At 42.8% G+C, this 26428-nt stretch overlaps 1 protein-coding gene across 1 annotated transcript in view; it reads left to right on the top strand.

Annotated features, from left to right (window-relative positions):
• The first annotated feature begins 266 nt into the window (after positions 1-266).
• LOC311062485 (inverted formin-2-like) overlaps positions 267-26428 on the top strand; it is a 50631-nt gene continuing 24469 nt past the window's right edge. The window contains exons 1-8 of the mRNA XM_084081541.1: positions 267-334; positions 12110-12258; positions 12993-13254; positions 17505-17620; positions 20270-20429; positions 25188-25221; positions 25505-25646; positions 26054-26186. Of these exons, the coding sequence (XP_083937667.1) occupies positions 12130-12258; positions 12993-13254; positions 17505-17620; positions 20270-20429; positions 25188-25221; positions 25505-25646; positions 26054-26186 (976 nt within the window). The 5' untranslated portion in view covers positions 267-334; positions 12110-12129. The remainder of the gene's footprint in view (positions 335-12109; positions 12259-12992; positions 13255-17504; positions 17621-20269; positions 20430-25187; positions 25222-25504; positions 25647-26053; positions 26187-26428) is intronic.

The following is a 26428-nucleotide window of genomic DNA, read 5'->3' as shown; positions in this document are numbered from 1 at the left end:
CTGAACCAACAGACAGACAGACAGACAGACAGACAGACAGACAGACAGACAGAGACATGCAGAGAGAGAGAGAGAGAGAGAGAGAGAGAGAGAGAGAGAGAGAGAGAGAGAGAGAGGGGACACTCTCTCTCTCTCACACACACACACACACACACACACACACACACACACACACACACACACACACACACACACACACACACACACACACAGAAAGAGAGTGTGTGTTCAGATGGTGATACAGAGGGCTGGTACCACAGGCAGCAGAAGAATAGAAGCATTTCTACAATCTGTGTTCCATAACGCTGAGCCTCAACACACAGCATACTGTACGGTATGTAGACTACACACACCTTATTCATACAGAAATACACACATGTATCTGTTAGGCTTTTTACATATTTAACACATCCACTTTCCTCAGTTTCAGTCGTGAGCAGGTAAACCTTGTTTATCTGCTCATTCTTTGTTTGATTTAGAGGGACTTTGTCCCACTGTATATAGTCCTATGGTCAGTGGTGGAAAAGTACTACATTTGTTTTACTTAAGTAAAAGTATCAATTCTGCAATGTAGAAATACTCTGTAACAAGTAAAAATCCGGAATTCAAAATGTACTTGAGTAAAAGTACAAAAGTATTGGTATCAAAATGTACTTAAAGCACCAAAAGTAGAAAGTACTCACTATGCAGTGCAAGTTTGCAAATGTATACAAAAACTTTTGAAAATAGCTGATCTACAAGCTCACAATGCGTGGCATCGCGACACATTATGAGCTTGTTGATCGTCTATTTTCAAATGGCCGAAATGTATGTAGGGCTGAAGTGGGTAGTGTATGTTTGGTAAAATCTACAATGTAACTAATGTTTTCAAATAATTGTACTGGAGTAAAAGTACAATATTTGCCTCTGAGATGTAGTGGAGTAGAAGTAAAAGTATTGGAAATTGGAAATACTCAAGTAAAGTAAAAAATACCTCAAAATTGTACATAAGTACAGTACTTGAGTACATGTACCTACAGTAGTTACTTTCCACCACTGCCTGTGGTGGACGCTTGGAGTTTGGAGTTTTTTTTAAGCACATGACTTTCACTCTGCTACATTTCATATATATATTGTGGGGAACTGATCAAAGCCAAACACAAAATGCAGGGTACAAGCCCACTTAAGGGTATTTATTTGACACCTTTTAAGATATATGACCCGCAGGCCCTTGGTATTACTTTTCATGTAACTTCAAATAATAAAGTCCAACTCAAAATTCACCCCGGGTCGGGGTATTTTCATGCATCACAATGTCTCTTTGCTTGGATCCGTGCGCCACAGCGTCATCGCTCAGTATCCATGCATTGTGCTCAGGTATGTGTGATTAACTCCCACAGGTTGCCTAGGAGTAAACAGAGAGCGTCCTTTAACACTACAATTCATAAACATTCAATAATGTGCAGGAATAGTGGAGAATTGCCTTACCGCCTGTAGCACCCGTCCATTCACCAGGAGAGCCAATGCCAGACTGAGACAGAGTAGCCACTTTTGTAGATTGGTGCCACACCTAACCTGTCGTCGCAGCTGGGTTGGGGCTGATTCATGATGGTGAGTGGCAGGTAACGCCCTTCTATGACGCTGCCCAGGCTGGTGCGCTCCCTGCGAGGTCTCCCTCTGTCTCTGTCCCATGGCCTCTCCCTGGTGTGGTGCTTACCTGACAGGCGGCATTGTGGCGATACTCCACATATCCCCCCCCTAAGCCCGCCGCTTGGTCCGGGGGCTTCCAGCTCCTCTACTTCATACATGCGGGACAGGGCGTCTGCGTGTGGAATGTCCTTCCCGGGCCGGTGCTCCACCTTGAAACAATAGTCTTGTAGCTCCAGAAACCACCGCGTCACTCTGGCGTTCCGGTCCTTGTTGGTGGCCATCCATTTTAGGGGTGCATGATCTGTAATGAGGGTAAAGGTACGGCCCCACAGGTAATAACGTAGGTGGTGAATAGCCCATTTCACCGCTAAACACTCTTTTTCTACTGTTGCATAATTTTTCTCATGGTCTAGTAACTTTCTGCTCACGTAGGTAATTGGATGCTCCTCGCCATCAAATACCTGTGCGAGGACCGCCCCCAACCCGGTGCCCGACGCGTCTGTGTGGAGGACGAAGGGCCGGCTGAAGTCGGGGGCTTTTAACACTGGCTCCTCACAGAGCGCGCTCTTCAAGGTCTGGAACGCGGCCTCCGTCTCGGCCGTCCAGACAATGTGGTTGGGGCGCTTTTGACATGTCAGATCATACAGTGGGGCTGCAATAGTAGAGTAGTTTTTTACAATTTTTTGATAATAAGCCATGAGGCCAAGGAATGATTTTACTTGCTTTTTTGTCCTGGGCTGGGGCCATTCCCGAATCCGCTCCACTTTACGCGTCTGGGGCCGCACACACCCTCGTCCGATCGTGAAACCCAAGTAGTCGGTCTCCGTCAGGCCGATGCGGCACTTTTTGGCGTTGGCCGTCAGCCCGGCTCGTCTGAGCGCCCCGAGGATGGCGTGGAGGTGCTGCAGATGGAGGCTCCAGCTCGGGCTGTGGATCACGATGTCGTCCAGGTAAGCGGCAGCGTAGTCTCGGTGGGGGCGGAGTACACGGTCCATCAGCCGTTGGAAAGTGGCGGGCGCGCCATGGACTCCGAACGGCAGCACCGTGTATTGGAACAGCCCGTCGGGCGTGGAGAACGCTGTCTTTGCCTTGGCCCGGTCCGTCAGCGGCACCTGCCAGTAGCCCTTGGTCAGGTCCAGCGTGCTGACGAACCGGGCCGGGCCCAGGCGCTCGATCAGTTCATCCACTCGGGGCATCGGGTATGCGTCAAAGGCGGAGACGTCATTCAATTTTCGAAAGTCATTACAGAAGCGCAGCGTCCCGTCTGGCTTCGGCACTATCACGATCGGGCTGGACCATGGACTGTAGGACTCCTCGATAACTCCCAACTCTAGCATCTTGGCCACCTCTTCTTTAATGGCAATTCGTCTGGCTTCAGGGATTCGATACGGCCGCTGGCGCACTATTTTCCCAGGGTCCGTGCGTATATCGTGTCTGATGAGCGTGGTTCGGCCGGGGAGTTCGGAGAAGATGTCCCGGTTCCGCCCCAGCAGGTCCTTGATGTCCTGTGTCTGGGCTGGGACGAGGTCTTCTCCTATGGGCACCGGGGGCAACGTCTGCGCGGGCACGGTGGTCATCAGCGCGGGCAGCGGTAGTCGGGGGGCTGAGATCCACTTCTTCAAGATGTTGACATGGTAGATTTGGTAGCCTTTTCGTCTGCCGGGCTGGCTCACCCGATAGTCCACGGGCCCCATCTTCTCCACGACCTCGTATGGTCCCTGCCACTTCGCCAGGAATTTGCACTCCGAGCTGGGGACCAACACCAGGACCTTCTCTCCCACCTGGAACTCGCGGAGCGTGGCGCCTCGATTGTATATGCGAGCCTGGTCCCGTTGCGCTTTTTCCATATGCTCTCGTACCATGGGCCATATGGTCTTCGCCCGGGCCTGGAGACGCTCCACGTGTTCCACCACACTGCGGTGGGGAGAAGGCTGGCGCTCCCAGGTTTCCTTGGCGATGTCCAATAGGCCACGGGGCCTCCGGCCATACACCAGCTCAAATGGTGAGAACCCCGTGGACGATTGTGGTACCTCTCTGATGGCAAAAAGCACATACGGAATCAACTGGTCCCAGTCTTTCCCGTCCACATCAGTTAGTTTTTTCAGCATTTTTTTTAAAGTTTGATTAAACCTCTCGACTAAACCGTCCGTCTGTGGGTGGTAGACGGAGGTGCGAATGCGCTTCACTTTCAGCCATTTATACAGTTGTGACATTACTCGGGACATGAAACAGGTGCCTTGATCCGTTAGTACTTCCTCTGCTATGCCCACCCGACTAAACAGCATCAACAACTCGTGGGCCACCGCTTTAGCCGAGGCCGCCCGCAGGGGAATGGCCTCGGGATATCGAGTGGCATAGTCTAGTATCACTAAGATATAGCGGTGACCGCGACTGGATTTTGGCAATGGGCCCACAATGTCCATGGCAAGGCGTGAAAATGGCACTTCGATTATCGGCATTGGTACCAGAGGATTATGAAACGTGGGCCGTGGAGCGGTCTTTTGACATTCAGAGCAACCCTTGCAAAAGTCTTCTACTGCCCGCTTAACCCCGGGCCAGTAGAAGCGGGCCAATATGCGCTCGTATGTCTTCTGTATTCCTAAGTGCGCTCCTAGTTGGTGCGTGTGTCCTAAATATAACACCCGTGACACATATTCTCTTGGTACCAGTAGTTGCTCGACTAGGTCCCCCCCCTTGTCCAACACACCCCGATATAACAAGTCTTTTTTTACAAGGAAGAATGGGGGATTCAATGCACTCACCCCCTCACATTTCTTTCCGTCGATGGCGGCCACGTTCCGGCGCGCCATGTCCAGATTCGGGTCGGTCCACTGCGCCGTGGCGAACCCCCCAGCCCGGGGTGGTTCGAGAGCTTCGACGCCGGGGAATTCGGCGAAGGGGTCCGCAACATCAGCGGGGCCCGCGGCCCCCTGGCTTGACGTGGCCTGTGTGCCCTCCACCTCCCGTCTCTGGTCTCTCTCGTCTCTCTCGTCTCTCTCATCTCTCGCGTCTCTCTCGTCTCCCCCATCCCCTGCCGGGGAGCTGTCACTCAGGCCGGCCGGCGTGGCGGCGCGGAACGCGGGGCAGGCGTGGAGCGCGCCTGGAGGCGCCGGGCGCGGGGCGCGTCGGCGACGGTGGCGGGCTGTGCCGCGTAGTAGGCCGGGGTCCCAGTACCGGGCGAAGAGGACGCAGTCGGCGCCGATCAGCAGTGGCACGGGCATGTTGGGCACGACCCCGGCTGGCACCACTGCGTCCCCCCGGGGCGTCTGGACGCGGAGCTGGGTCACCGGATAGTGACGCACATCGCCATGGACACAGGTTACTGGAACGGTGGTGGAGCTGAGCTTTCCGGCCAGGTCTGCTCGTACGAGAGTCACCGCGCTGCCGGAATCGAGCAGGGCGTGCGTGTCGGTTCGGCCTATTTTCACGGGCAGGCGCGTCTGGCGGTGAGGGCTGGTACCGGTGTGCAGACAGGGCCGCGCGTTGTCGGAGCTGGCTGCTGTCCCCATGGAAACGTCGCGCTCTCTCTCGGGACACGACCAGGATATGTGGTCCGCCTGTCCACATACATAGCAGCGGCGTTGATGTGGGCCTCGGGTGGGCCCTTCGGCCACCGCGGCCTCGGTCCGGGCGGCAGGTGGGTTCGGTGGCGTCGATCTTCGACGGTCGCGGCCGGGCTTCTCCTCTCCAGGGCCCTTGGCGGCTTCGGTGCGCGTGGTCCTCATCATGTCCACGCTCACTTGGTGGTTCTCCAAGAGGGCCACGAGTGCCTCCAGTGAACTCGGACTCACTTGGGAGGCGTATCTGCGGGCGTCAGGCGGCAACGAACGTATGCATCGGTCGATCACTAAGCGGTCGATGATAGGTGGATCTCCCCCGGTGGTAAGCCAGCTATGGGCGCTGCGCAGTAGAGCCGCCACCTGCGGTCGGGGTGGAAAAGCCGAGTTGTAGGCCCAGCTGTGGTAGCGCTGCGCTCGAGCTGGGAGGCTGTAGCCCTGGGTGGCGAGGATGGCGTCCTTCAGTTTCCTGTAATCTCTGGCATCGGCGAGGGTTAAGTCCCGGCACACACGCTGGGCCTCGCCGGTGAGGAATGGGGCCAAGAGTGAGGCCCAGTCTCCGACTGGCCACCTCTCTCGGGCTGCGGTGCGCTCAAACACCTCCAGGTACGCTTCAATATCATCTTCTGGTATCAATTTAGTGAGTACTTCTCTAGGGGCGCGTGTGCTAGCCACATCACGGCTAATTCTGTCAATTAATTTTTGTACCGCTGTCTGCAAATCTGTTTGGCTCCTCAACAGGGCCGTAAGTGCGTTGGCCTGCTCCATGTTTTTTTTTTTTTTTTTTTTTTTTTGGGTTTGGCGTGGATCAGATTGCCCGCATTCTCCACCAAATGTGGGGAACTGATCAAAGCCAAACACAAAATGCAGGGTACAAGCCCACTTAAGGGTATTTATTTGACACCTTTTCAGATATATGACCCGCAGGCCCTTGGTATTACTTTTCATGTAACTTCAAATAATAAAGTCCAACTCAAAATTCACCCCGGGTCGGGGTATTTTCATGCATCACAATGTCTCTTTGCTTGGATCCGTGCGCCACAGCGTCATCGCTCAGTATCCATGCATTGTGCTCAGGTATGTGTGATTAACTCCCACAGGTTGCCTAGGAGTAAACAGAGAGCGTCCTTTAACACTACAATTCATAAACATTCAATAATGTGCAGGAATAGTGGAGAATTGCCTTACCGCCTGTAGCACCCGTCCATTCACCAGGAGAGCCAATGCCAGACTGAGACAGAGTAGCCACTTTTGTAGATTGGTGCCACACCTAACCTGTCGTCGCAGCTGCGCTCAGTTGGGGCTGATTCATGATGGTGAGTGGCAGGTAACGCCCTTCTATGACGCTGCCCAGGCTGGTGCGCTCCCTGCGAGGTCTCCCTCTGTCTCTGTCCCATGGCCTCTCCCTGGTGTGGTGCTTACCTGACAGGCGGCATTGTGGCGATACTCCACAATATATATACAAAAAAAACACTATACACTAGAGCCTATTGGGGTGGTTGCATTTGGTCTCCCTGCTCTTCTATTGAGACATTTAGATCGTGTCAAAGGTCATGTCTCACCTAGACACAGGAGCTGACATGAATTTTGACCTGAAGGTCAAGATTCAATTTATCACCTGAGCAAGCAGGCAAGCTCTATTTAGCTCAATGGTAAAAATGTCAGGTTCAAATCCGGGGTAGAAGAGCAAAGCTACATAATGCTGCTTTAAGCCCTATTTCAAGTAATGAAATTAGCAGATATACAAGTTCACAACTCGTTGTGAGCTTGTATATCTGATCGGCTATTTTCCCTATTTTTGACAATGTCTGGAAATTTCTGAATATATTCGTTTTTTTTATGTATCCTACATTTCAATACAAGCAATGCATTGATGTTAAAAAGAAAATGTACCTCAAAATGTGTGCTTTTGAATACTTTTATATATTTACTCCACCACTGCTGTTGATTTTGTTTGACTTAAGTTGAAACGTTTATTGTTTATTATGGGCTGTCATTTAATTTAGGGTGGTTGCGTTACACATAAATTGGTGACCTGCAGCCTACAATTCTGTAATTCCAGAGTTGTGGAGTAGTTGTCAATGGCATTGTTGTTAATAGCTTGACATCCCATGAATGTGTTGAAATGAAAGAAGAGTTGTTTTTTAATTAACTTCCGAATAATCCTGGGGAAGATGTGTACATGTCATGTCAATAAACACAATTAATTGGCACAATGACATGACTGGAAAACATGTCACCAAAGTTTAGCACTAAAACAATATTAATAATGTAATGTCATGATATTTAATTGAATTTAATGTATTGTTTGTTATTACAGAGACAGTGCACAATTTAAAGTAATTGCACCACAGTTGGGAATGTGTTTTCTTGGCCTTGTTTTCACTTATGTGTGGGTAGCTGTGCTAGATGTGTGGTAAGTCAGTAGAGCTCTCGCCTTTCATCCACAAGGTCAGGGGTTCGAATCTCGGGCATTGCCAACACAGCGTATGAATAGTATTATGGAAAATATTATATCCAGTCGGGTGAAGTTTTAGACCATTTATTAGGAAGATATTTTTTGGATATCAACTTTTAGCTAATACTCCTATATTAATTTGTTCAGCTAGATATCAAACGTAGTTTTCCAGTCTTCGCGGCTCTTTCCTCCATCTTCACTTGGTGTACGGGTCCATTTGGTTATGTCTCTGCTAGAGTGAATCAGATGGCACTCACTTTCTGTCCCAGCAAGAGTCAAACCTTTGACTGGAAGTGGAACAGATATGGCAAGCTGTCTGTCTGTCTCCTTGGGTCCTCTGTCGTCTGGTGTTCTGCTGTGTCCTTTTGGCATGGTGTCGATTTCGTCACCTTTGCTGTCAATCTGTGTTGATTTTGGTGGCAGGCTTGCTTTCCTTGTTGGTGAATAGCAAGCTTTCCTCTGTCACCACGATGCTGGAGCTGATAGGTTGATGTCTTCTCATCACAGAGTATTTGTCAATCTGTAAGGTTCCAATCGTGTAGATTTGCTGAAAGTCAGTTCTTGTTGATTCTGCATAGCTTGCTTCTGTGGTCTCCTCTTTGTCCTCCATCGTCTGGATCTGGTCTGCTTTGGAAAAATCTTCTTCCCAAAAAATCCTTCACCCTTAAGTTCTTTTGATCAAATATCCATAATCATAATGTTTATGATGATGAAATATTGATCCCATCCTCGTCGCCAAATATTATGGAAAATATTATATCCAGTCGGGTGAAGTTTTAGACCATTTATTAGGAAGATTTCAGCAGAGCAATCAGCATACAGATCATGAGAAGCAGGCCTCCGGGCCTGCTCCTGCAGCCCCCCGGGCACAAGCCTCTCGAGCACCCATCTAACACAGTTCTTATAGTCCACATTGTACCAAAGATGCTATTCTAAATGGTCATATAAGGTATGTACTAAAGATAAGAGTCACACAAACATAGATACACAAATACAAATAGCAATGACCATGTATAGTATCACAGGACAAATTATATGCTGACACAGAGCACATGTGAAAATAGACCTTTGTATCAGTTGTTGAATGAACAGAAGCTGTGAAAAGATCCCTGCTGTGTGGCTACAATTCTTAAGTATCATTCATAGTCGGACGTAAGGATACGTAACGAGCGCCGGCGCTCCTTGCGTTGTCGTTTTTTACTCCCCCTCCGTCACTTACGGCTCCAGTTGTTCCGTCCGTTCAGTCGACAAGACATTCACCGTCAGCCCGACGGACGTTTACTACGTTTTGCCTGTAGTACCACTGGGCTACAATGCTAGTTTCATAGCATTGTAGCGTGACACAACCGGTTGCCAGATTTTGTGAGAGAAATAAGTAACCAGGTCTATGAAAACAAGCCCAAAAGAATCGACTAGGCCACATATGAACAGTGGTGGAAAAAGTAAGTATGTTTTACTTAAGTAAAAGTACTCCAATGCAGAAGTACTCTGTTACAAGTAAAAGTTTGGAATTAAAAATGTACTTGAGTAAAAGTACAAAAGTATTGGTATCAGAATGTACTTAAAGTACCAAAAGTAAAAGTACTAAAATGTTTGAAAATAGCCGATCTACAAGCTCACAACGCATCGCATCGTATCGGCTATTTTCAAATAGCCTATGTATAAAATCGGGCTAAAGTGGTTAATGTATGTTTCATAATATCATCATTTATATCTGAAAAGTAACTAGTAACTAAAGTTTTCAAATAATTGTAGTGGAGTAAAAGTACAATATTTGCCTCTGAGATGTAGTGGAGTAAAAGTAAAAGTATTGGAAATTGGAAATACTCAAGTAAAGTACAATTACCTCAAAATTTTACTTAAGTACAGTACTTAAGTAAATGTACTTAGTTACTTTACACCACTGCATATGAAAATAGCAGATCTACAATATATATTTGAGAATCACTGGTTTAAATAATAATTGGCCCAAATAAGCAACTACACTTTAGAAACAAGACCAAATAAAACCGCAACCACCAATAAAAAATTGCTTGTTTGTTTACAAGCAACTATACAGAAGAATAAGCCCAAAGTCGCTTATAATAAGCAGACATGGCAACATTGGGTACGTGCAATCTCTCTCTCCTAAATAACGTGAGCGAACCATGTATGTGTCCGTAAAGAACGGACGGAATCCCTCACCCCATGACGCACGTTTAAGACACATCTAGGGACTATGAACGGGCCTTAAGGCCCAAATTAAAATAGATACATAAATGATTTAGAACAGGTTGGCATTCTAAAATGTCCATTACAATAGCACGGCTTGTGTGTGGCAAGTAATGTGGCAAGTACTGGGAGCTGATGGTGTGTTGCGCTCCACCTCAGCGATCCATCACCCTGGGGTCTGGCGCATTGTGTAATGTGATATGGACATCATGCACTCTGGCTGATACCGACTAAGCCTCTCTGACTTACTTACTTTAACGGTATTCTTAATGCAGACAAGGACATTTTACGCTGCAGTGAACTGTGAATTCTTAGCATTATTAATGTGTTATCACAAACAGACAGACATGTCCTCTCATCATGCACAACAAGACTTATGTTAACCTCTGAGCTGTGTGTGTGCATGCATTCGTGCATGTGTGTGCGTGAGTGCGTCAGCGATCAGCCAGTTAACATTAACTACATTCCACTCCATAATGGGTGACTGTGAATTGGGAGTGTCCACACTAAAGTTCCATGTCAGCAGAGAGAGAGAGAGAGAGAGAGAGAGAGAGAGAGAGAGAGAGAGAGAGAGAGAGAGAGAGAGAGAGAGAGAGAGAGAGAGAGGCCTGTATTCAAAATTACTTGAATAAAAGTACAAATGTATTGGCTTCAAAATATGCTTCCAGTTAAGTACTAAAATGTTTCACAATTTGTCAAAGCCAAGACAAGTGTTGTGAGCTTGTAGATCTGCTATTTTTTAATAGCCGAAGTATATAATGTGGATGTTAATGGTTATTTAGGATTAACAATCTAAATCTGTAAAGTAACTTGTAACTAAATCTGTCAAACAATTGTAGTGGGGTAAAAAGTACAATATTTGACTCTCAGATGTAATGGGATAGAAGTTAAGGTATCAAAGAAATTGTAATATTAAGGTAAAGTAAATCTACCTCAAAATTGTATTTAAGTACAGTACTTGAGTAAATGTAAAGTTACCTACTACCACTTACCACTTACAAAAACTGGGCCAGATGATTCATATTATGAACAACAGTTTTATTCATTTTAATGATTAAGTAATGATTTAATCTTTAGTAAGTGTGAACTTCATATGAAGACTGCATTGTGTCTGCTGGCACCATGACAACCTAACAGCAAAATATGTTATAATGAAGACAAGATTACTGACAAAGAACTTCACATGAAGGCAATACATTAGTACAGACATGGCAATGGAAAGACAAGGCCATATAAGACACTTTGAAAGATTCTGTGAGGAAAATCTAGCGTTCAGATGGTTTAAGGTACATTATATAGACAGTAGACTATATTGATATTAGACACAACATGCATTCAGACAGTAGAACAGTGATCCTCAAACTTTTTCATGTCAAGGACCAGCAAATTAACATGTATTTGGCCTCGGACCCCCATCAGAAAATATTTTGCATCACACTTTTTTCAAGATTCACACACACACACACACACACACACACACACACACACACACACACACACACACACACACACACAGACACACAGACACACACACACACACACACACACTCACACACACACACACACACACACACACACACACACACACACACACACACACACACACACACACACACACACACACACCAGTACCATGATTCTGCCAGCCTTCCTCTGTCCTCCAATAATAATTTGTTGCATTATGGGTAACTACTCTCACCCTATGTTATGTTCAGCTGTGTGTGTGTGTGTGTGTGTGTGTGTGTGTGTGTGTGTGTGTGTGTGTGTGTGTGTGTGTGTGTGTGTGTGTGTGTGTGTGGGGGGGGGGGGGGGGGGGGGGGGCTTGTCTGCTCTGTGAGAGACCATTGTCTCCCAAGAATGTGACACACACACACACACACACACACACACACACACACACACACACACACACACACACACACACACACACACACACACACACACACACACACACACACACTGAGGGGAGACATAATTACAGTTATAGCGTTACGATTACATTCCAGAGTGAGACAATGTTGACTATTGTGTATACTGTCTTTTATCTGTCTATCTGTCTATCTGTCTATCTATCTGTCTATCTATCTATCTATCTATCTATCTATCTATCTATCTATCTATCTATCTATCTATCTATCTATCTATCTATCTGTCTATCATATACATAATAATATAAGTATATTTGTATTTTTATATATATATATGTATGTATTTATAATGCACGACTTTAATTCTTATGAACGTCTTTCTGCAGGCCCTGCTGCGTTGGTCGCCATGGCAGCCAGACGGCAGTGGGAGGCGGTTAAGGGTCACGTGACCAGCGGTCCAAACCCAGAGGTCGACGCCCACCTGGAGGCCAACATGGAGAACGCCCAACCTGAACTCTGTATCAGGTTACTGCAGGTGACCCCTGACCTTTAGCCCCCGACCCTAAACCTGAACTCTGTATCAGGTTACTGCAGGTGACCCCTGACCTTTAGCCCCTGACCCTAAACCTGAACTCTGTATCAGGTTACTGCAGGTGACCCCTGACCTTTAGCCCCCGACCCTAAACCTGAACTCTGTATCAGGTTACTGCAGGTGACCCCTGACCTTTAGCCCCTGACCCTAAACCTGAACTCTAATTCTGTATCAGGCAGTGGTGTAAAGTAACTAAGTACATGTACTCAAGTACTGTACTTAAGTATAATTTTGAGGCATTTTGACTTTACTAAAGTATTTCCAATTGTCTATACTTTTACTTCTACTCCAATACATCTCAGAGCCAAATATTGTACTTTTACTCCACTACAATTATTTGAAAACTTCAGTTACTAGTTACTTTGCATATATGAATATATAACATTATAAAACATACATTAACCACTGTAGCCCTATTTTATACATATATATCTTATACAATAGCAGATCTACAAGCTCACAACGCGTCGCGATGCGACACGGTGTGAGCTTGTAGATCTGCTATTTTCAAACATTTTAGTACTTTTACTTTCGGTACATTTTGATACCAATTCATTTGTACTTTTATTTGTAACAGAGTACGTCTACGTTGCAGTATTGATACTTTTACTTAAGTAAAACATTTGAGTGCTTTTTCAACCACTGGTTCAAATGATTCTTCTCTGTGTCCTTGCTAGGTCCCCACCATGGTGAACTATTCGGGTCTGAAGAGACGTTTGGAGAGCTGTGACCAGGGCTGGATGGTGGACTTCCTGGAGCTGAGCGGTCTGGACCTGCTGATGGAGGCGCTGGAGAGGTTATCGGGCCGTGGATGCTCCAGGATCTCAGACGCTCTGCTGCAGCTGACCTGTGTGGCGTGTGTCCGAGCCGTCATGAACTCGTCAGCAGGCCTCCACTTCATCCTGGAACATGACGGCTACATCGTCACACTCACACAAGGTACAGCAAAGGCACCTCGCGCCCGTCGGCTGCGACGTTTCCTTTTTGCTTGATATTATTTGATGGAGATACAATAGAGCACCGAGGTCTGACGTAATTTACACATCCTTTGTTTGTCTACCTGGTTCGCGGTTTTCCACCCCCATTCTGAATCCCCATAATACGTATTTAAAGGTAGGGTAAGTGATTTTCTTTGGTTAAAATAAGTGTTAAATAGCTCTATATTCTGATAGTACTCATTGCTATAGAGTGTTTGTTCAGTAAAAGGAGTCTCCTTGTCTCTCCAGCTCTTTATAAAACAGAAAATGCATTTTAGTTTCAGTTTCAGTTTAATTTCCAATTGTATCCAATCAGGATAGTAGTCGGGTCACAAAGTGAGGTTCCGTGACCATCCTTTGGCAAGGATGGTTTGACGAAATTCAAGATGGCCGACATCCAGTAGAGTGAAAACGTATACGTTTTTACTCTACTGGATGTCGGCCATCTTGAATTTCAGAGTCAAAACGAGGTCTTACAATTAAAATTGTGTCAGATTTGGAATCCTCATGGTTGACTTGTATGGAAAAGTGCCTTCATACATGATTCTAGGTCATCCAGATCAAAAGTTAATTTTTAGAATTGAATTTGGCTGTCTAGCAAAAAATGCCGGGATTTTTGGGAGGGACCTGGGGGCTAAATCTTTTCTAAAGGGTCCATAGAGGTCAAATCAATCGTCAAACCATCCTTGCCAAAGGATGGTCACGGAACCTCACTTTGTGACCCGACTATAGAAAACTCAATCAGGATATAGATTAAACAAGTGAAATTGGAAGTGATGACACTAAGAAATGAGCAGGCAAAATTGGAACTGGAACACTATAAAATGAAGCTTAAAAATTGGTACTTTCTCCTGATTGGCTGAGATTTTGACACCTACCGGAAAATGTATTTTCTGTTTATTAAAGAGCTGGAGAGACGGGGAGACTCCTGTTACTGAACAAACACTCTATAGCAATGATTACTATCAGAATGTAGTGTTTTAACCTTTTAACAAAATACTTTTTGTTTTAACCAAAAAATATCACTTACCCTACCTTTAATAACGCGTCAAATAAGAACTGTGTTCCAAAAATAAACAAATGACCCTGGCGGTTTTACTCTTATGGATATGAAGCATCAACTGACGGTGAGAAAACGCTAATGTTACTTCCGCCGAATGAGTTACATTTTCGCCAGAAACAGACTGTATCAAATATAAGTGACTGACTATCATAAACGATATACAGAACCTTCTCCCTGACAATATCGCCTAGACAGTTTGTTTATTTTTGGACCACAATTCTTATATGAGACGATTCTAAGATGACCTAATGTTATTCATAGCGAAATTACTTTACGAACCTGGGGATGAACGACTGACGTCAGGACTTCTGTACTCTATACAATCAGTCTTAACGGTATGCAGTGAATATTTTTAAGTCAAGGAGCATAATAGCAGATACCGCATTGAGCCCTAAATTAACATATGGACACTCCCCCATGCGGAAAATATGCTGGGGAGTCTTTTTACTTAAGTTACTTAATTATTTGAAAACTTGAGTTACTAATTACTTTGCAGATACAAATCATTATATTATAAAACAGACATTAAGCACTTTAGCCCTATTTTATATATAGGCTATTCGAAAATAGCAGATCACAAACTCACAAACCGTCGCATCGCAACACGTTGTGAGCTTGTAGATCTGCTATTTTCAAACATGAGTACTTTGACTACTTTTGGTACTTTCAATATATATTGATGCCAAGCAATACTTTTGTACTTTTACTCAAGTAACATTTTGTGGTATTGATACTCAAAAAATGCAGTACTTTTTCCACCACTGCACATTAACTGTTTTGCGTCGGGGAGCTCTGTGCGGCGCCTCATCCAACAAACACATCTCACAGGTAAAGCGTGATTTATACTTCGTGGTAAGACATGTTGAATGCTGAAAATAGACACTCTTCAACCTTGCAGGTCCTGCATATTTGCGTATTTGATTAACCTGCACTAAAGGATTGGGGTTCTATTTCATATTGATCTGGTTTTAATTGATCACATTGATAAGGTTTAATTTGATCATATTGATCAGGTATTTTATCATATTGACTGGTTTTATTGTTCATATTGATCATATCGATCAGGTTGTATTGATTGTATTGATCAGGTCATATTGATCATATTGATCAGGTCGTATTGATCAGGTTGTATTGATGGTATTGATCAGGTTGTATTAATTGTATTGATCAGGTTGTATTGATGGTATTGATCAGGTTGTATTGATCAGGTTGTATTAATTGTATTGATCAGGTTGTATTGATCAGGTAGTATTGACCATATTGATCAGGTTGTATTGATGGTATTGATCAGGTTGTATTAATTGTATTGATCAGGTTGTATTGATGGTATTGATCAGGTTGTATTGATGGTATTGATCAGGTTGTATTGATGGTATTGATCAGGTTGTATTCATTGTATTGATCAGATTGTATTGATCATATTGATCAGGTCGTATTGATCAGGTCGTATTGATCAGGTTGTATTCATTGTATTGATCAGATTGTATTGATCATATTGATCAGGTCGTATTGATCAGGTTGTATTGATCATATTGATCAGGTCGTATTGATCAGGTTGTATTCATTGTATTGATCAGATTGTATTGATCATATTGATCAGGTCGTATTGATCAGGTTGTATGATCATATTGATCAGGTCGTATTGATCAGGTTGTACAACAAAACTTACAGCACAACAATTTGTTTGAGACCTTTTAATCTGGCTTCAGAGCCCTCCATAGCACTGAGACAGCATTAGTGAAAGTAACCAATGACCTACTCATGACTCTAGATGATGGTGACTCCTCGATCCTGGTCCTTCTGGACTTAAGTGCGGCCTTCGACACAGTGGATCACAAGATTCTGATAAACCGCCTGGAGTCATGGGTGGGTCTTGGTGGCACTGCCCTCCAACTGCTCCGGTCTTACCTCTCAAATAGAACCCTCTCCGTTGTTCTTGGTAATGTCTCCTCCACCACTGCCCAGCTTACGTGCGGGGTCCCACAAGGGTCCATACTTGGCCCCCTATTATTTTCAGTTTATATGCTCCCCCTCGGTCATATCATTCGTAAACATAACATCCATTTCCATTGCTATGCAGATGATACCCAGCTTTACCTTCCACTCAAAACCTCTGACCCTAGTTGCCTATCCTCCCTCAAAGCATGCCTGGCCGAGATCCACTCCTGGATGTCTCAGAACTTTCTCCAGTTAAACTCTGACAAATCTGACATTATTCTTTTTGGTCCCCTCAGTTCACAAACCACCATTTTAGACAGTCTTGGCCTCTTGGCAACGAATGTGACTCCCGTTGCAAGGAACCTGGGTGTCCAATTTGACTCCGAACTCCGGTTTGAAAGCCAAATAAAAAAGGTGGTACAAACCTGCTTCATGCACTTAAGGAACATTTATAAAATCAAATCATTTCTTTCCACAGCCAATCTTAAAACTGTTGTGAATGCCCTTATATATTCTCGCCTTGATTACTGTAATGCCCTATATTCTGGTCTCAGCCAAAACCTTATTCATCTTATTCAACTGGTTCAAAATGCAGCAGCTAGGCTCATCACTGGTACCAGGAGATTTGATCACATAACCCCTGTTTTAGCTGCACTTCACTGGCTACCAGTCGTCTTCAGGATTGATTTTAAGATTTTATTACTAACTTTTAGAGCTCTTAATGGTCTGGCTCCTAGCTATTTATGTAATCTGGTCGAACCTTATGTGCCAGGGCACACCCTTAGATCATCTGGCCAGGGTCTACTGGAAATTTATACGGCGGCAACTTTATAAGTTGGTGACCAAAGGAGGTCGGGCCTTTTCTATAAAGGCCCCTAGACTCTGGAACAGTCTACCAGAGCAACTAAGGTTAACCAGATCTTTAACGAGTTTTAAATCCCTGTTAAAAACCCATTTCTACAGAATGGCCTTTTTAACTCCTTGAGATAAATGTTGTTTAGTATTGCTCTATTCTATTGTAAATGTTATATCACTGTTATTTCATTATCTGCATTGTTGTTGTCGATTGTTGTTTTGATTGTTCAAGCACTTTGTAACTTTGTTTAAATAAGTGCTATACAAATAAAGTTTTATTATTATTATTATTATTATTATTATTATTATTATTATTGGTGTTGACTGTTGATGGTTTTGACTGGTTGTGTGTGCAGCTCTCAACACCTCTAATGTGATGGTGAAGATGCAGGTGTTTGACCTGCTGGCTGCTCTCAGCATGTTCGACCAACGTGGACTGAAGCTGACACTACAGGCACTGGACAACTACAAGGTACGCACACACACACACACACACACACGCGCACGCGCACGCGCACACGCACACACACACACACACACACACACACACACACACACACACACACACACACACACACACACACACACACACACACACACACACACACACACACATAGTAGGTAGGTTAAGACTTTGACAGGGGGCCAGTTTGGAATTGCAGCCTCCTGAAGGTGTTTCTTTAGGGCAGTTTTGAAAGTGAGTAGGGTTTTACACTCCTTTACTCCTTTGGGTAGGGCATAAGGGCATTCCACATTTGTGTTGTGTAGCATGAGATGAGATGAGAGTTCATTCTTCTCAACCTTTTCAGGCCATGACCCCCCAAAATAATCAGATTTGAACTGGGGACCCCCCACCCTGACAAGCACTTGGAAGGAGTTGAGGCATTACATTTTGTTTGACTCGGTTCCACAGATAAATATTGTGAATAGCCAAACTACAAGCTCACAAGGCCTCGCTTGTAGATTGGCTCAATTTTAGTAATGGTCTTATTATTATTATATTAATAATATTATTGTATTATTAATAAGATATATATAGATATATATTAATAAGATAGATATTAAATAAGATAGATAAGATAGATAGATATTAATAATAATTATGGAGCAATGGAGAAACATATCTCACCAATGGACCCTTCGCTAAACCCCACCCCAAAGCGATTGCCCAATGCCAGCTTAGCAACCGTTGTTAGCCTGGCATTGGTCTGGCAAGCTTTCGTCACCTGTCATAGCTGTCAATGTTATTTCGCCCGCACACACACACACAATCATTTGCAACATAATAGCAAGAATAGGAATACCACGATAACGCAATGGTGACTATGAACCAGCAACAGATTTCACGTACCCAAAACCGTTGGAGTTTTTTTTTCCCAAGCTGAAATCTGCGCTTAAACTGCACGGCTGCATTGGCTGTGTTGTTGAACAAATAGCCTACACAGCTTAACGTCGGGAAAGTTACACGACTCTCGCCCAGGTGGTGTCAATAATACTAATCACCGTAATCGTAACTAAATTCAGAATCAAAGCGCTGCCTGTTTCGGATTCCGCACGTTAAAGTATATTCATTAATTTGTTCAATACGGATAATACGGATGATACGGGTATTTTTGAGAGCCCGTACATAAATGTAACATCTGTGGCCATGGGATAAGCACTTTAAGTTTGAAATATGAACGTTTCTGTAGATGTACGGGCCGTAAATGGAGAAAGTGCAAACACCAGGTTGAAGTTCATCCATGACAGTCGACCGTCGTGTATCCATGGCTCTTACTCCTTCTAACATTTCCCGTGTTTTTAGTTTATTGAAATAATGTCATGCACATTTTTCCAGTGCATAGCCTACTGCAGGCCTTGTTGACTAGATTTAGATTTAGCTCTTGCTGCTGAAATGATCGATTATTTTTAAGGGGAAAAGCCGTCATTTAACATGCAAGTCAATGGGTGAGAAGCACAGCTTGCCAGGCCTGGGTGTGACTAACTTCGCACCACCAGTCACAGAGTGGAGTGGGTGGGTTAGCGAAGGGTCCATTGGACTAGTTACATCAAGACAGGTAACTACTACCTACACAACCCAAACTTCTACCAAAGCTTTAAGCCCTATTTTATACTTTCAAAAACTTTCCAAAATACAGAAAATAGCAGAGCTATTAGATCTGCTATTTTCAGCATTGCCTCTGACTAAGCGGTCTGGACCGCTCGACCCTAACCCCTATAAAAGATCTACAAGCTCACAACGTGTCATGTTGTGAGCTTGTAAATCGGCTATTTTCACTACTTCTTAAAGGTTTTATTTTTGTATTTGTGGAGTGTTTTTGATTTTTTTATTTTATTTATGAAATACTTTAGAAAAATATTTAAAAAATATTTTTTTAATTGATGAAAAGTTTTGATTTTGTTGTTTAAACTTTTAAAATAATATATATATACATTTTTTTTATGTAGGAAATGAAAAAAAGGGGATATTTACTCGCGACGCATACAAATTGGTCCGTGACCCAAACATGGGTCCCGACCCACTATTTTGACAGTGGTTTAGAGTGTACTGAAGTATCAGTACAGGTTCAGCGTGTATCGTTGTCAGTGGTGGAAAGAAACTAAGCACATGTACTCAAGGACTGTACTTAAGTACAATTTTGAGGTACTTTTACTTTACTGGAGTACTTCCATTTTTCAATACTTTTACTTCTACTCCTCTACATCTCAGAGGCAAATATTGTACTTTTTGCTCCATTACATTTATTTGAAAACTTTAGTTACTACTGTAGTTACTTATTACAAAACATGCATCTTCAGCCCTATTTAAACTTTGGCTCTTTGAAAATATGCGATCTACAAGCTCACAAAGCGTCGCGATGCTACGCATAGTGAGCTTGTAGATCTGTTATTTTCAAAAGATTTGAATACATTTTATATAAATGATACCTTGTGAAACAAGGTATGCTGCATAATGAGTACTTTAACTTTTTGTACTTTAAGTACATTTTGATGCCAATACTTTTGTACTTTTATTCAAGTAAATTTACTTTAGGACTTTTACTTGTAACAGAGTATTTATACACGGTAGTATTCATACTTTTACCAATTCTTCCACCTCTGATTATTGTTGTGTTGACAGAGTGTGCTGCAGTACCAGTACAGGTTCAGTGTGGTCATGAATGAACTGCAGCAGACAGACAACGTGTCCTACATGGTCTCAATCATGAGTTGTATTAACGTCCTCCTGTTTGGACAAGACGATCTGCGCAAGAGAGACAAACTACGCAAAGAGTTTATAGGTAGGTATAAAATACTACCACTACTGTTACTACTGCTACCACTACCGCTACTACTGATTTCCTATTACTATACCCAATGACTGCGGAATTTTGAAAACATTTTAATTAAACGATTTTCATTGGGCGACAGACAGACAGACAGACAGACAGACAGACAGACAGACAGACAGACAGACAGACAGACAGAGGCAGGGAGAAACTGAGAGAAACAGATAAAGACACGCACGCGCACACACAATCTAAGAATCTAAGAAGGATCTAAGTCCTTGTGCTGCTCCCTACATTTTTCCTGGAGTGTGACAAAGATCCTATCAACTGTCCCTCTATCCTTTCTGAAACCGCATTGTGATTCTGGTGTGACCCGTTCGGCTATTGTTGATGTGAGCCTGCGGAGCATGACCTTGGCTAGGACTTTTCCAGCAATAGCCAACAAGGAGATACCCCTACAGTTGGAGCAGATGGATTTGTCTCCGTAGTTTTTGTAGATGGTCACAATGTTGGCATCTTTCCACTGTTGGGGGACACACTCTCGATTCCACACCTCTAGGATGTAGAGGTGCAGTGTCCTCATACAGAGGTAGCCTCCTTCCTTGAGGATTTCAGCTGGGATGTTATCAGGTCCAGGGGTTTTATTGTTTTTGAGGGATAGAGATACAAGCAACACATTGTTGCTGTCAGGCAGGAATCTTGTATCTCCATATTTCAACTTTAGTTTTTTGTGAAAGTGGTTTTCTGTATGGTTTTATAAATAGGGAATAATATATAAGGAACAAGGAATAATTGTTCCTTAAAAGGATCCCTGCCAAATATGCCTTAATACATTATAATTGTCCTCTATAACTAAAATGTAAAATTAAAAACACCTTAAATATTGTATTTATTTTAGAAATAGTTAATCTTTCACTCAATAGGGACAATGCCCGTCGCAAGTTGATGATATCATTTGCCCATGTGTGGTCTAGCCCAAATATTTTGAATATGCTTTTTTTTACATGCATTCCATAAATTCCATAGGGCTAGACATCAGGTATAGAGGGCAATTATAATGTATAAGGCCTATTTGGCTTATTAGCGTCACTTTGACTGCCCTATTCCAGACCAAGCTAAACCCCTACCCGTTACCCTAAACCCGCGATTTTCTATCCATTGCCCGTTAAATACGGATAAGGGAGCTGGCGCTGTCCATAAACGCTATTCTGCACCTGCTATACCCGTTACCCAATATGCTGACACCGTTATTTGCGGCTGGAGGCGTGCCCATGGGCGTGTTGTTGCTATATCCCCAAAATTGCTATTCTGCCTGCGGCTTTGGGAAAGCGCACAGCGGATTCTAAAACCACCCGCAAAGAGCACACAGACTGCAATGCATTCGTGGAGACGGCCAGGACGCACAACGCGCACCTCTCTCTACTAGGCTATTATTGGCAACAAATCTCTGTGATTCTAATTTTACTATAATCAGCAGAAGGGATGGTGTCAATTCCTTGTGTCAATTGTATTTATATACAATGAAAGTCTATTTAAAGAAGACAATTTGTGCATTGCGCAATGCAATGCTTCACTTTACACACGTCAGTTTTATTCATCGATTATGCAGGAAATAATGAACTGATTACAAAAATATAAAATTATTTTATCACTTTACAATAATGAGTTTGTAGACTATTAACAAATCATTAAGCAGTTTGTAGACTATTAACAAATCATTAACAACATGTTTGTTGACATTCGTAAATGATTACTACAACCTTTATAACTACAGTTACAAATCATTTATAAAGTATTAGTAAGTAGTGAACTATTCATGAATAAGCCATTTATATACATCTGTAAATGAATATTAAATCATTTGTAATGACCCATTCTAAAGCATTTATAAACGTTTATAAGCAGTTTGTACACTATTAACAAATCATCAACAACCTGTTTATTGACATTGGTAAATGATTACTAACACCTTTATAACTACGGTTACAAATCATCTATGAAGGTATTAGTAAGTAGTAAAACTATTCATGAATAAGCCATGTATAATACGTCTGTAAATAATTATTAAATCATTTGTAACTGATGTTACATAATATATATAAGCTATTGGTAGCTTGTTCATGTTTAACATATGCTTTGTTAAACTTTCCTAAAGTATCTATAAATCCTTAGTACATGTTATTATGTGCCCTATAGTAGAGTGAAGACAGTTCATCATTTACAACTGTCTGTTAATGTAACTTTCTCCTTACCTGTTGCAAACTACCTGGCTTTCATGAATGCAGACACCAAACAATTACTAGAATTATCTTTCATGTTTAATATATGATTCGTAAGACATTCGTAAAGAGTATGTTGACCATTTGCAAACGTTATCATGGGCCTTGTTGTAAAATGAAGACTAGGCATTATTATTTCATGTTTAACAATGATTAGTAAAACATGTGACATCAAAAAGTGGCAGAAGTAACGTTATAGAGTATAAAAGTATAAAACAATGTATTAAGATATAAAATGTAGCAACTCTTGGACACAGCACACACATTTAAACAAAGAAATTCATCACAACAGAATCACAGAGTAGCAGCTTGGAGCCTCTGCAGTCACCACCTCCCAGTGCAAGTTAGCTTTAGCTGCCAAGCTAAACTGCTAAGCATGGAGGATATTACTAGCCTACACATCAAAACAAACATTGTGGATACAAACAGCCACCATCAAAATACCCCCTGGTCATAATGCTACTTCAAGTGTGTAAGATTAGCCATTTTAGGTTACCTCGATCACCTGCAAGAAGACAGTTAAAACACATAAAACATGAATTAGACATATTTCTGTCTAGTCTGCAACTGCATCACTGTTCACTTCCTCCCTAGTAGGCTACTGCAGGTGTAATGCAGGTAATCAGTGTGTTGCCAGATTTTGCAAAAGAAACAAGCGGACAGGTCTATGAAAACAAGCCCAAAAGAAGCAACTAGGCTCAGGCCCATGATAACGTCTGCAAATGGTTTACATACTCTTTACGAATGTCTTACGCATCATTTGCTTAACATGAAAGATAATTCTAGGAAATGTCTGCATTCATGAAAGCCAGGTAGTTTGCAACAGGTAAGGAGAAAGTCCACATTAACAGACAGTCATAAATGATGAACTGTCTTCACTTTACTGTAGGGCACATAATAACATGTACTAAGGATGTACAGTATAGATACTTTAGGAATGTTTTACAAAGCATATGTTAAACATGAACAACCACATTAACAGACAGTTGTTAATGATGAACTGTCTTCACTTTACTATAGGGCACATAATAACATGTACTAAGGATTTATAGATACTTTAGGAATGTTTAACAAAGCATATGTTAAACATGAACAAGCTACCAATAGCTTGTATATATTATGTAACATCAGTTACAAATGATTTGATAATCATTTACAGATGTATTATACATGGCTTATTCATGAATAGTTTTACTACTTACTCATACCTTTATAGATGGTTTGTAACCGTAGTTATAAAGGTTTTAGTAATCATTTACAAATGTCAATAAACAGGTTGTTAATGATTTGTTAATAGTCTACAAACTGCTTATAAACTGCTTATAAACGTTTATAAATGCTTTAGAATGGGTCGTTACAAATTATTTAATAATCATTTACAAATGTATATAAATGGCTTATTCATGAATAGTTCACTACTTACTAATACTTTATAAATGATTTGTAACTGTAGTTATAAAGGTTTTAGTAATCATTTACGAATGTCAACAAACAGGTTGTTAATGATTTGTTAATAGTCTACAAACTGCTTATAAACGTTTATAAATGCTTTATAACGGGTCATTATTGTAAAGTGCTACCAAAATTCTCTCTAATCAGTAATAGGTGATACTTAAGTCTATCAAATGTGGTTTTACTGAAAGGCAATCAAAGTCCAGAGCTTAGAAACTAAACATCGGGTGTGTGTGCTCCATGTAAAATCCCCTCAGTGCGGCCACAGAGTTCATGTCCGAACATGAGCAGTGTTGCCAAAATGTGCGAGAAATAAGCAACCAGGTCTATGAAAACAAGCCTAAAAGAAGCCACTATAATAGGCCACATGAGCACTTCAAACCTATGTATGTCGTCCATTAAACAATGTGCATATTTATGTTGGCTATTTGAAAATAGACGATCTACAAGCTCACAACCGTTCTATCATTATTTACAAGCAACTTCATAAAAACAAGCCCATTGTGGCTTATAATAATCAGGCCAGGCAACACTGCAGACAGGGAGATAGGAGAGCGTATATTGGATTGGGGATAACGGCTAGCGCAGTCTTCTCTTAAAGGTAATGGCATCTAGCACGGTGATTGGTTTTATCATTGTAACGCCCAAACCACACCTATGCATAATGTAACGGGTAGCGCAGGTGTTTAGTGGGTAAGGGAGGTGTCCCAGAATAGCAATTTTGCGGGGGAACACCCCTTGCCTAGTCCTAAATCCGCTATTAGTGGCTTTAGCAAACTTGAACCTGGAATAGGGCCTTAATGTTTATTGTTTTATCCTGTTTTCCTGTTTTTAACATCCTGTTTTCCTGTTAATTGTTTTATTTTTTTAATGTAATGGTATTTCATTGTACAGCACCTTGTTACTCTTGTATCGAAAGGTTCTTCATAAAGAAATACCTTACTAGTTACTAATACTAGTACTAATACGAATACTAGTGCTACTACTAGTGCTACCTGGCTATCTGTGGTAACAGTGTGATTTGTCTGTTGTTTTACAGGTCTTCATGTGTTAGATGTGTTGCCTAAACTCAGGTAAACTTTAACACTTTAAATACGAATATTTTGTAAGTGAATTCAAAGCAAAACAAATACAATAAGTTATAATGTATTTATTGTGAGATTCATGAGAAATCTGCGTAGGGAACTCCAGTCTTGGAGAAATTCTAATAAAATATATACAAAATAAATTCCTTGACATGTTATGGTGGGGTAAATGTGACCGATACTTGATCTTTTGAAACAAATGCACTGTTATAGAACTAATCTAAAAACATGCTTATATATCTGGTTGTGTGTGTGTCCATGCATCCACCAGGGACACTGAGGATGTAGATCTCAACATCCAGGTGGATCTGTTTGCAGACAGTCTGTGTGAAGACGAGCAGGAGATGGACAGAGTTTATGGAGGAGTAGAAATGAACGATCATCAGCAGGTCTTCACCACTCTGTTTACCAGGGTGGGTTGGCATTGTGTCTCATCTCTCTCATCTCTCGTCTCGTCTTTTGTCTTTGTCTTGTATGTTTGGTTTATCATCTTTCCTTTCCTTTCCTTGCCTTGCCTAGCCTAGCCTACCCTAGCTTATACTAGCCTAGCCTAAACTAGCCTATCCTAGCCCTGCATTTTCAAAAACTAAAAGATCCAACCAGGTGAGTTTGATAAATCCAGTCAAAGCATTGATTGCATAAAAAAAAGTAATGTACAGAACATCTCACCTGTGTGTGTGTGTGTGTGTGTGTGTGTGTGTGTGTGTGTGTGTGTGTGTGTGTGTGTGTGTGTGTGTGTGTGTGTGTGTGTGTGTGCGTGCGTGCGTGCGTGCGTGCGTGCGTGCGCGCGTGTGTGTGTGTGTGTGTGTGTGTACTGTAGGTGAGCAGCAGTCCAGTATCAGTGCAGCTGCTGTCCATCCTGCAGGCCTTGTTGATGTTGGCTCCAGACAGAGCAGACGTCTGGTCTGCTCTGGAGATCCTGACTGACAGAGCTGCTCTACTAGCAGACGACTGTAAGACACACACGCGCACACACGCACGCACGCACGCACGCACACACGCACGCACGCACGCACGCACGCACGCACGCACGCACGCACGCACACACACACACACACACACACACACAAACACACACGCACACGCGCACGCACACGCTCGCATGGGGCGGCAGTGGCTCAGGGGTAGAGTGGCCGGGTAGAGTGAACTGGAAAACCGAAAGGTTCCCAGTTCGATCCCGGGCTGGGGTGCTCCC

The sequence above is a fragment of the Gymnoscopelus microlampas genome (assembly GCF_963454915.1).
Source record: "Gymnoscopelus microlampas genome assembly, chromosome: 16".
NCBI classification, from domain to species: Eukaryota; Metazoa; Chordata; class Actinopteri; order Myctophiformes; family Myctophidae; genus Gymnoscopelus; species Gymnoscopelus microlampas.
The sequence above is the reverse complement of the archived record's forward strand: the minus strand, read 5'-3'. Positions and strand labels throughout refer to the sequence as shown.